This window comes from Mandrillus leucophaeus, unplaced genomic scaffold (assembly GCF_000951045.1).
Source record: "Mandrillus leucophaeus isolate KB7577 unplaced genomic scaffold, Mleu.le_1.0 Scaffold464, whole genome shotgun sequence".
NCBI lineage: Eukaryota > Metazoa > Chordata > Mammalia > Primates > Cercopithecidae > Mandrillus > Mandrillus leucophaeus.
The window spans coordinates 850,207-862,918 of record NW_012104965.1 but is presented as its reverse complement, the minus strand read 5'-3'; the positions used below and the strand labels follow the sequence as shown (position 1 = coordinate 862,918).

Below are 12,712 nucleotides of genomic sequence, written 5' to 3'. Positions count from 1 at the left end.
AAAATACTGTCAACATGGATCTATCATGATTCTGTTTCCTAAAGCTGTTTAGTAAAACATTGCTGCAGATTATTCACTGGCATTAATTCCACACTGCAAATGATTGGAAACATCTTCAACAGATAGGGGTCTGATATGCTGGTCATAGGTGCAAGCCTTAAAAATAATACAAAAACAATTAAAAAAATTTTATTGTTTTGAATATTTTAGATGATAAAGTTAAATTCACTAAGAGATACTAATGAAATTTAAAATAGATAACAATTCATTTGAAATGACAGGAATTCCCTTAAAATTAAAACAAAATTCCAGAAGCATTTTTTCAAAGCATTCCTGGTTATTTTATTTACAATTATTGAAGGATATATAAACTAGTGTTAAAAGAAAACTTTTCCAAAGGTTTCTCAAGGTGTGCTTAGAAAAAAAAAAGTTTTTACCTCATTCAATAACTTTCTTAAGCTTCATTAAACACTAACATTTATTATTAATGTCCAAGGAGAGAGAATTATAGTATAGGACCATTTGTTCTCAGATCACAATGAATATCTTCCAGAACACAATTTGTAAAATACTGGAATATTGGTGAGCATAGCCCAAATACTCTTTACTTCTTTCCTTTAAAACATTATGGGACATTAAAAAATGTATTCGTTTTTTGCCAAAACATTTTTTTACAAGGATAAAGATGTATTTAAGATAGGCAAGGTATTACTCTAGGGATAGAAGGAGGCAGATAGAAGGAGGCAGTTAGAAATCAAAGGAAAAATAATTTAGAAGTTAATCCTGGAGAATAAATTATTATACTCATGGTCAATGTCAACTATGAGGTATCTTTTCCTCACAGACATACCCATTTAGGAAAGAAATCAGGTATTAAACATGAGATTTAATCAAGAGATCCACCATGGTCAACTCAACAGACTTTACATTTAACATTCCTTCATGAAAGATATTTAGATCTTAATTAGATATCAACAATGCAACTCTAGCTTGCAGAAGATGACAGAACATTGAAGCAATGACACAAGAGAAAGGCAAGTGTTTTGTTGTTGTTTGTTTGTTTTTAATATTTAGAGACTTAAGCAATGTATTCCTGTTTCATTTTCCTGCCATACACTCCACTGACAAAAAGGAACATTAATGGTAGCCATATTTAATTCATAAGTGAGAGAATGGCATTTAGATACTGTTTCCACGTGATAAAAAAGCCTAAAGGAGCAGGGAAAATACAATAAAGCCTTAAGAGGAAAGTGCACACAGTAAAAGGTGGTGAGGCTGGTCATTCGAATAGTCCCTTTAATCAGTGTGACTTGGATTGATTTGTACATTTATATCAACCATTTAATTTGACTCATTGTATGGATACATAATATTACATTAACTTTCAAGGCTATATTTAGAGATCACTCTTGTTTTTCTATTATTAAATATAATATCATGCTTTCATTTTTTTAAAAAAATTGCTGATCAGAAAACCATGTGGCAAAATGAGTACATTCAGACTGAATGGGATTTTGCTCAAATATATAATCTTTTGGAAAAGGAAAAGCTTAAACACAGACACAGACACACACACTCATCTGTTTAGTATGTATCCGCATATTTTACTCTATTGTTCAATTTAATTTACAGCCTGTGGCTATTTTGAGAAAAAGTATTGGTGCGACTCTTTTAGAATGAGGATACCACATGTTTGTAAAGTCAAAAGCTTACAAAATAAATAGGTTCAACTCACAAGTTAGAGATCTGAATGTCCCTTGCAAAGAAGGAAACATTTATTAGGATTTTGTGTTTGAATAAATAACAGCTTGCAACCTCCCTTCTACTTCAAGTCTTTTAAGACATTGAAGAAAAGGACAGAAATACGAAAATGAGAAAATGCATTTCAGGCTACTTTGAGACTGAGATAGTATAACAGAGTAACTTTAAGAAAAAGATAGGAATTTTCCTAGGAAAAAAATATTTTTTTTTTAAGATTGTAGGTAATTAAGTGGACTGAATGAAAAATAAACTGACTAGAAAAATGTTTTTCATCTTAGAATTTAATGCTTAAAATCTGATATAATGTCAGAACTAAGAAGGACCTTAGAGATCTACTAGAGCAATGATTCTCAAATTTGGGGCACTTATCAAAATGTATATTCCCAAATCCCATCCCTAGAAGTTTATGCTGTCAATACAAATTTATCGATGCCTACTGTGTATAGCTTGTATGAACTTGATTATACATGTTACCTTATAATGCCTCAAAAGGTGGTTTATCTGAGTAAAGTAGAATCATGGAATTTCAGGGATGGAAGATATTGACATTTCATAGATCATTGTGTGTTGTTACGGTGTTTAACAATGTTTATCAGTCCCTACTATCTTCTAGGCATAGTGGTGACCAAGACAAAATCATTAATAAGTGATGATACAAAACATTAATAAGTGATGACACCAATCATACTTTGAGAAGCAGTGATTCTTTTTTGACAATTTTGTTATTGGAATTATCCTTATTTTGGTAATGGTTTTTCATGGTGGCTTTTACCTTGGCATTCAAATGAAGTATGTACAGTGACATAAAACAGATTTTTTTTTTGTTCAGGATGGACAAAGCAATTAAGGCGTTTCCTTTGCAGTCAGAATAACTGGGTTACTTTCAGCTGTAGTGTCATTTTGGGGAAATTAATTATTCTATTTAAGCCTCAGTGTCATCACTTGTAAAACAGGAATTAAAAAGAATACTTACAAGTTTTTGATTGATAAGAGGATTAAATGAGCTAATATCTGTAGTGACTGCTACGTGGTAAACACTCTGTCAGTTTTTATTGTGTATCATTCAATTACTATGATTTTTACAAGTTTGCTTATAAAGCCTCAAAAGGTGGTTTATCTGAATAAATTACAACTGTGGAACTTCAGAGTTGGAAGACACTTGACAGATCATTGCATGTTGTTATGGTGTTTAAACCACGTTTTGGGGAGCCCTGATTTAAACTGTTGGAGAAACTCCTGCATTTCTTTGAGCTGTTTTGCCTACCAGGATTCCATGTGCAATTTTATTAGAAACAAATGCCCTGCTGTTAAGAAAAGCTTGAAAACCACTGGCAATCCCAACTCCTCATTCTAAAGATGAGAAACTGAAAAGGGCAGTGACTTGTCCAATATCATACAGCAGGAGTTAGGGGTAGACCCAACTGTAGTATTATAGTTATCTGCTTTCTAAAAGAAGATTTAGAAGTGGAAATATGTGTAATTATAGCTCAAATACTTTGCTGACTAAGAATATATAAAGCGAAAAAAATTCTGTAGTTTGACTGAGGGATTCCTATTTATTAACTCAAAACCCTTTGAATTGTGGACATTCTTTCTTTTACAGGTGAAATATATTCCCAAATACCATACAGTGAATTTCCATTTTGGCTGTGGGTGTAGAGAAGAATACAACTTTAAAAATGATTAAAAATTTAATTCTTAGTAATTATAAATTTCAATTATGATAAAATTCAGACTAATTCTTAATAAAAATTTATTTTTAAAAATTTCATGAAAATATGGAATTTATTGGAAAAGAAAAACATACTTTCCATGTTGCCAAAATAAAGTAGCATCATTTATACTTTTTATCTTGCTAAAGCAGAACCTTTTAAAGACCATAACTTTCAGGAAATGGTGTTCTGGTTAACTGGAACCATTTCTTTTTGTTTTAACCCCTAGTACTGAAAATAGTTTTAATACCTACTAGTTCATTTTGTTCTGACTTGGGAATAAAATGAATAAATGAATCTGACTTAATGTCTTTGATAACTGGACTCTTTCATTGCCTAGGATCATTTTCAGGACATGAATTCTTAATCTACAGTACTGTGGATATAGATGTAACAGGAGATTATAATCTACAAAATTAAAAAAAAAACAACAAAATGTCAAAATACAAATCCCTGATACCAGCTTACTGTGTTATTATTTGACGTCTTTTCTGAGAGATGAAGGGATACATTTTCTATTGAGGTTCTGGTTATTCATAGTTCAATCATTTTGAAATTGCTGACTCCCATTCTGTTTCATAAAGACCAATTAAGGAATTACAGGATTTCTTCATAGTTTCTAATTTAGTCCCTAGAAACATTTGAATAATGTTAGAGATTACTGTAATCTATGCTTTTAATTACATTTTAAAAAATCAATAAAATTATTTTTTGGGAAAAAACCCTTGCGTTTAATTACTAATTCATTCCAGAGCTATACAAAATAAAACAAAATAAAATATAAATACAAAGACATGAGAACCAGTAATATTTACACGTTTTTTAATATGCTTTGTATTAATATTCAAATTTTTAAATGAATTGATTACTTAAAAACACATTGTTATATCCATATGCTGGACAATTCTCAGTTTTCTGCTACTTACTCTCCATTGATTTTGGTGTCGTAAATTCCATGTTTCATGGAATTTAGAATTTTGCATTTTCTATTTTGGTTTCAAAACCAAATTGGATACCTTTACATAAAATGAGTATACTAATTAGTTTGTTCAAAGAAACTTCAACACCAGACTGCTTTAGGGAGCCAACTGAGAGTTTGTTGAATAGTAAGAATTTTCCCAGGGTAAAACAAATCATCTGGAACATTCTTTTGGTAGCAAGCACTAATAGAGGAGTACAAAGATTAATTTAAAAAGTTGCACTGTAAACAATTGCCAGTCACAATCTCATTTTAGAAGTAAGACCTTGAAAATTTAATTTGATTCTAAAATTTAAAGGGGCTAAAGATTCTTTGTTAAATTTGAGTGGATATAAAATGAAAATTTAACGACTAATTATAAAAATAATAACTTAATAATTATAGTTATTTAATAACATAACCTATAATAGAAATTGGTTTATGTTTCAATAAGTTCTAGGACTTAAAGGAAAACTAACATTTTCAGATCTGAATGAGGGAAGGTTTTACAATTGAGACTCCCGAAGAAGTTCGTCTTTCTAAATGTTCATATGGTGGGGCCAGATTGAATAATTACAGTTTTTATTATACCTTGCAACGATGAAATGACATACATTTTTGGTAACTCTCCTCTTGCTTCTCCAAGAATGGCAAAGATTTACAGTTTTATACAATGAATCTTAATCATCTGAAAGGAAATTTATTACACAGTAATGTGAATAGAATTTCATTTATAAAGCTTATTTTTTCATTCTCAAATGATATAAACAATGATTAAAATCCTTCTGGATCTAAACAGGGGACTTTTTTTTCCCCTAAAATTCTCAGTCTCAGTGTTTTGATTTCCTGTGGAGAAAGAGGAAGACACGGGGTATCATTCCCCCATACTGGATGAGTAAGATCATCTATTCAGAGTAATTAAGCAAAAGTTGTTAGCCAGTTCAGCTATGGAAAGTCTTGAAATCTTAAAATCACAATTTTGGTTTTAGTCTGACTGATTATTCAGCAATCCCCACATTTGCTAAACTGTAGAGAGGGGCGAGTAGTTAAGACTTCAACATCTTCTTTACTCTTGATTATAATTTAATATACTTAAACTTTAAATATGAATTGCTTTCCCTTTTTACACAAGTTATAAAAATAAGAGGCCCTGTTTACACAGTTTGCATTTTTATGAAATTTGCAGTTTGAAAAAAAAGCTTTTTAAAAAGTGGTAACTAATGCTTTTCTTTGAATATGCTGTAACCTTAGAATTTTTTTCTGAAATAGTTTCTCAATTTAACCCACTAAACATTTGAAGATAGAATTTTTATTTAGCACTAGAGTAAAACATACTAAGGATTGAAGAAAAGTAAGTTTGTTTCTTTTTCTTCTGGTTCCACTTAAGTTTCTTTAATGTGTGGCACCCCCTTTATGACAGCTATCAATATTATATTTAAATTTTATATATTGACAAAATGCAATCTACCTCTGTAAGCATTGTGCCATTCAACAATACTACTATTAAATTTACATACCACAGTTTGAATTACATCCATTTCAGGAATGGTAAAATGCTAAAACTCAAGTGTCTAACTGCTTTACTGGAATGAGAGTACAATTTACAAATACAATAATTACATTTTAAAACCATTAACAATATTACACCTAGAAGTAAATACTGTAGGACTGGTCATCATGGTATTGTGTGAGGGAAATCACAGCTGAAAGTCATTGACTTTCCACCTGATATATCCCAAGTGCAGATATTGGTTTGTTTTCATCAAACCAAAATTAAAACCTGTTTCTCATACATCAGTTCTCCATTATATGAATCCTCCAAATCCTTGCATAAGATTTTATTAGTTATCTGCCAAGTATTTTCCTGCAAAACAAAACAACATGTTAACACGTTATCTGCTAGTTCAATAATGTAATTATTATATGGGTAACATTTCTATTCCTCCTTCCCTACCCCTAGCAGCCAGATACTGCATACTTTAGAGGTGCAATACAAATAAAAGATACATAATGTTTCCAAATCAATTTTCAATTTTTCAGATCGGCTAGTTGACTTTTCACATTTCCATAGATCCACAATTTGCAGAGGTTTGGGGTTTGCCCAGAATAGATTGGGAGATTTATTTCTGGATGTGAGAATGCAACTTATTTTAGAAAGGGTGCTCATATAACTGATTTTCCAACTTGGATCATTTTCGAGAGTGAAAAGGGTATAATTAATAATTACATCAGTACAACAGGCATGAAAAACCAGGATTTATCCCAGCAAATCACTGAAAAGTATAATCACTCTAGTATTAGAGCGTTCCTCTCCCCCAATTGAAAAACAAAACAAAACCCCATGGTTTGTGCCAAATAAAACTTGTCTCATGGCCACATTCAGCTTATGGGTGACCATTTTTGATCTGTGGCCTAGATTCTTTGAGTTTGTGATTAAAATGAAAAATAGATTATCCCAGATCTCAGCTAAACCTGACAAGTCTAAACTCTATGAAGCCCTGTCAGAGAATAAAAAGTTTTCAGGTGGGAGATACATTAAAAGGCAAGGCTGGGGGCAGTGGCTCACGCCTGTAATCCCAGCACTTTGGGAGGCTGAGGTGGGCAGATCACGAGGTCAGGAGAGGTCAGGAGATCAAGACTATCCTGGCTAACATGGTGAACCCCTGTCTCTACTAAAATACAAAAAATTAGCCGGGCTTGGTGGTGGGCACCTGTAGTCCCAGCTACTCGGGAGGCTGAGACAGAATGGCGTGAACCTGGGAGGTGGAGCTTGCAGCTCACCAAAAAAAAAAAAAAAAAGCAAACAGTATTTGTCTCGTTCATCAATATAATAAAAGTAGGATTTACTCCATTAACCTCAGTATATACATCTATATAATGGGAACAACTAGTCCCACTTAAGAAACAGAGTTAGAAGTCAGAGCCTTCTGACTTCTGATTCACTGTCCTATTTCATTGTCCTATTTCTACTTCATTCAATGACTGGTTTGTTTTCTAATTGGGATGGGGGTTGGGAGTGGAAAAGAGGTGGAGGAAAAAGATGAGAAAATCACAATCTATTCCTCTTAAGGAAGAGTAGCTAAGGCAACATTATTTATGCAAATGAAAAAATCAAGATACTCATTTACCTGCAGCAAACCTTTTCTTGATGAGTGAAAATCGATACCCTGCTCCAACAAGTTCAATGTCACAGCCAGAAAGGGTGCTTCCTTCACTTGTGAACTGCACAACCAATGGAGAAGGTTTGCTTGGGCCTTCAGATAACTGAAATCTTGCCAACAAAGAACCCACCCCTAAAAAAAACAAACAAACATTATTACAAGGTAACAGTCAATGTAATATTCTGGATATAATTTTGGAGATTGCATTCAAAAATTAACATACAAAATCAGACTTCATTGACAAAATGGTGATTAAATGAAGTTTATCATTGAATATTATGAGCAACTCTATTTGCACACTGGTAAAAGTGTACTTTCGTGAGATGGTACCTCAAAATTTGAAGATGTGCTACTTGGAAGCCCTTGCATTTTCCAACCTATGATTAATATCTGAGGAGAGTGAAAAATGTCTAATCAGGGAGTGTGGAATCTGACACAGGATGAAAACATGCCTCCTTAAAAGGCCTAAACGATAATTTGATGTGGAGTCTGTAGAAGAGGGGTAAAAGAGAATTGATTGAAGAATTATTTGCTTTTATTAATTGAAATAAGTAAATGCAAAAATGGAGTGAAATATTCTGCTTGTTTTTATTGCTACATGTTTTGGGTAATAGTTGGCAAATACCTAAAAGCCATTTTAGCTTTACATGTTAAATAAAATAAGCTTGTGATTCCATTACCTCCATTTTCTGACTTCTGAGAGATATCAGGAATCTTCCACAATATTCTCTGTTGTTCAGCATTCCTAAAAATGAATTAGGTAAAAGGTTTTTGCATATCCAAGAGTTTTTGTTTAGTGGATGCTGTTTTTTTTTTCCCAGATAGTATTAATTTTTAAAAATAGAGCTTGAAAAGTTTCACAACAATTTTAAAATTCCCTGTCTCTCTCTCCCCTCCCAAACATACATAAATCTCTTTTTTCCCTGTCCTTATTGTAACTAGCTAGAAAACGGTAAAATGAATATTTAGAGGACAAAGTAGAGCTAAAATTTAAAAAAAAAAAATTTGCTGAAACAGATACATAGGAAGATAGATGGAAGTATTAGTTAATCAATTAATTAAGGTAATTTAAATTGGGGTCATGATCTGGCTGACATCCTTTTTTTTTGTTTGTTTGTTTTTTGAGACGGAGTCTTGCTCTCTTGCCCAGGCTGGAGTGCAGTGGCGCGATCTCAGCTCACTGCAAGCTCCGCCTCCCGGGTTTATGCCATTCGCCTGCCTCAGCCTCCCGAGTAGCTGGGACTACAGGCACCCGCCACCTCGCCCGGCTAGTTTTTTGTATTTTTTAGTAGAGAAGGGGTTTCACCGTATTAGCCAGGATGGTCACGATCTTCTGACCTCGTGATCCGCCCGTCTCGGCCTCCCAAAGTGCTGGGATTACAGGCTTAAGCCACTGACATTCATTTTTAAAACAAATTCCAGTTTTTGCTTCTGACAGTCATATGGAAAAATGAAATGCTCTTTCTAGAACAAGTCCTTTATAACAGATGATATAGGCACAATGTATCTATTCAGTTTCTAGTCCCATACCTTCTCTAGTGTGCCTTTTTATAGTTCAGAGGCTACAAAATGAAACACTACATTTCTCAGAGGCCTTTGCAGTTAGAGTCCTAGTTACAAATTAGGTTTACCAATTGCATGCACGGTTTGAGATTTAGAAGACAGAAAGGAGGCAGAGGTCATTCTCCCGCAGCTTTCTTGACTGTTCTCCTCTGACCAGCAGTCTAACTCAGATGTGGGGATCTTCTAACACCAGGGGTCCACTCTAGCCTCTAATTTGTGGGTGCCAAGAAGCACTTAAGGAGGTACCAATAGGAGCTTGCTGGTCCTAGGATCAGAGTTACAGCTGTGGCTTCTTGAATGCTGTGGCTCTACCGGTGGCCTTCTAAATTCTCTCCTTCCCTGGATTGTGGCAGGCCAGTTCTGTAGAGCTCTGGGAGGCATTTTTGGAGATCCAGCCTGTTCCTTTAGCACTTCCACCATTGTGTGAGCATTGAAGTCCCTGTTGAATTAGTTTTTGCTTAAAATAGCTACCAGCGGTTTCTATTTCCTGCACTGAACCGTAATACACAGGCCCGCTGTCATCTCCTCCTACAGGACACACAAGCGCTAAGAAGTCTATGACCCCTTGACCCAGAGGAGCCCTTTGGTGGAGAGAACAGGAGGCTTCCTACCAGACTGCTGGTGGGAGCACCGCCTGGAGCTTGGTGACTCCTCCATCGATGGGGACCAGGAACTGCACATTGTTGAGGGCCACAGCGGTCGTCATTGCATCTGTATTGTATTTGTAATCTATGCGCAGGTCAGTGCTTGAAGGTTCACATCGCCAATTCACTGCCAGGTTCAGAGGCGTGGACTGAATGCCCTGGGCAGACACCTTGCCAAATGACAGGGAAGAGAATATTTAAGGCTCGACCAATAATCTGAAACAAAACCAGAAGCTATGATTTTCTCCCACAGGGATATTCTTAGACATCAAAATGTCATAGTGTTGTTTATGCTGTTCACAAGCAACCGTGAGTGACAGGCACCGTGAAGGGTGCTGTGAGAGAGAGCTGGGTGTTTCAGGTAAACTGTTACAGACTAAAAATAGCAGCTACTAGTCTCAGTGGCACTTTGGAGTTTCCAGTACACTTCATGTCAGTTAAGGAGGTGGAATAGTACACTGGCTGGGAGCTGAGGCCAGGAAGCTAGACAGTCCCAGGTGTGAATTCTGATTCTGCTGCTCCACTTATAAGCTGAGTGATCTTGGACAAGTCCCTAAACCCCTCTGAGCTTCAGTTCTTTCCTCATCTGCTAAATGGGAATTACAACAATAATATTTACCTATAGAGTTGTCAGGAAGATTGAAGGAGATTTTTTTTTGTGAAACACTCAGCAGGATGCCTAGCACACACTAGGAATTACATTTTGATAAATGCCACCTATTAATATTCTTACCATATTTTCTCTTCAACAACAAACCAGTGAGTTAGACTAGGGTAGGTTATTATTACTCCTTTGGGATTTCATACCTGGTTTCAAGTCCTTACTTTGGCAAATCCCAAAGGGAGTAACTGGAAGTTACTTCCAGTTTTTACTTCCTTTGGGATTCCTTTAACTGGAAGTGCTACAGCGCTGGAATCTACTGTCGACACTAATTAGAATCAGCTGTGAGCTTGACCAAGAAAAAGCCAGGTTTGAAGAATCAACAAACATTGATCTAAAGACAATAATATTGATGTGAATTCTGGGTCCATAGCGAAAAATTTACAGTGTTACAATTTCTCGATCATTCATTATGGCGCTGAATAAGTCTCTAAGAAAGTCACCTCTCACAAGTACATGTACATTGCAGGGATCAGATGAGTGGTGTCTATGCCCTTGGATTTTTATTCATGGAGTGTGATGAGCTTTGCTGATTTTGAAGGATATAAACAACTGTCTAGGAAATGCCTGCACATATGATCACCATGGAGAAGGGTCCTGAGGGTAGATTGAACTCTGAAGGCAGGAGTGGCTGTGGCAGAAACAAGCCCCAAAATGGATTCTTTTATAAAATGACAGATATGGCTTTTGATGACAATTTAAGCTAGTTAACCATTATAGTTTTTAAACTTTGAATATGATTGGCAGCATAATGCTTTCTGCAGGCAAACATTTATTTAGAAATCTATTAACTAAAGCAGATCAAAAGCAGAGCAGAATCCCCCTCCCCCACCCCTTTTTCTGAACTCTGTCGTCAGCAGTAGTTCTCAACCTGATTATAGTTCCCCTACCTGGGGAAGTGCTTTTTGGATATATGAAAATGTGTTTTTGATTGTCCCAATTTCTGGGGGATGCTTTTGGGCCAGAAACTAAATGTGCTGCGTTTAAGGGCAGTTCCACAAAATGCTAGTTGTGCTTCTCCACCCAATTCCTTGCATTGTTGAAAAACAACAACAAAAACACAGCTAAATAACAGCAAAAGGGATTCTTCAGAGCACACGTTAAAATAAAGCAGCAAGTCTTGGGCTGTTTACATTTCACAAATTACTTTGAAATATATTAGGCTATTAACTTCTTATAGCAAGCTATAAAATAGGTAGATATCATTATTACCCTTATTTGAAGATGAGGAAACTGAGGTTCTGGGATACTAAGTACCTGATGTCAGTGGCCAGTAGAAAGCTGACTTAATTCTAGAATTCACTATCTTGCCTGCACTTTATTTATTTTGAAAAAGTAGAGACGGGGTCTCACTATGTTGCCCAGGCTAGTCTTGAACTCCTGGGCTCAAGTGATCCTCCCGTCTCAGACTCCCAAAGTGTTAGGATTACAAGCGTGAGCCACCATGTCCAGCCCTTGCCTACACTTTAATACTTTACACAAAGTTCATACTGCAATAGGTGAATCCTGTCTAATTTCTAGATTTACTTAATAACAAACACGGAAATGAAAAAACTCTATAGGATTTATTGAATAAAAATTTTTTTTATCTGAAGTGAAGATGTACATGCAGTGTATATAACTAGCGTCCACGAAGGAAAGGAACTGCCATCTTATTTTCACACTTTGGGGATGCAAACCATACATGAAATTTAACTTCTGCCTTGAAATTTAATTTCTCATTCAGAAAAAGAATTACATTTAGAGTTTTCCTTTCTTATTTCCTTTCATTTCTCTCAAAGCATAAAGCAGTCACTAAGCATTTTAAAATATTTTGGGAAAAAGTTATATAAAATGTGTTTTCTATTATATTTTAATTTGTAAGTGATGAATTTATACCATATTACATATTTTTTCAGTATTATCCATAATGTTTGAAGAGTATATACTATTCTCACAAGGAAAAATTATATTCTTTTGCATTTTTGGAAAATATACCATTATATAGATATTTCACTTTAAATGGTTTCCTTACAACAATTTAAATAAATGTTTTCCAAAGCATAGGATGCATAGACTCCCTTGAGAAACTTATACAAAGTACAGATACTTGGATTGCATTCTAAACCAATTAAATAAAATAAAAAAATTAAATATATATATGTATCTGCTAGGTCCTAACACTCCCAAATATACATATATTACATGTACATTTAATAATGATATCTACCTGTATTTACATATAATATATAATATATTCACATATAATATAT

At 34.7% G+C, this 12,712-nt stretch overlaps 1 protein-coding gene across 7 annotated transcripts in view; it reads right to left on the bottom strand.

The window, feature by feature from the left end:
* Positions 1-4,278: 4,278 nt before the first annotated feature.
* The window catches only part of SGIP1 (SH3-domain GRB2-like (endophilin) interacting protein 1), a 226,544-nt gene continuing 218,110 nt past the window's right edge, over positions 4,279-12,712 (bottom strand). For all 7 annotated transcript variants that reach the window (XM_011994958.1, XM_011994955.1, XM_011994960.1 and 4 more), the window contains 4 exons: positions 9,767-9,969; positions 8,273-8,337; positions 7,560-7,724; positions 4,279-6,295 (listed from right to left, as the gene is read on the bottom strand). In XM_011994958.1, the coding sequence (XP_011850348.1) occupies positions 6,273-6,295; positions 7,560-7,724; positions 8,273-8,337; positions 9,767-9,969 (456 nt within the window). In that variant the 3' untranslated portion in view covers positions 4,279-6,272. The remainder of the gene's footprint in view (positions 6,296-7,559; positions 7,725-8,272; positions 8,338-9,766; positions 9,970-12,712) is intronic.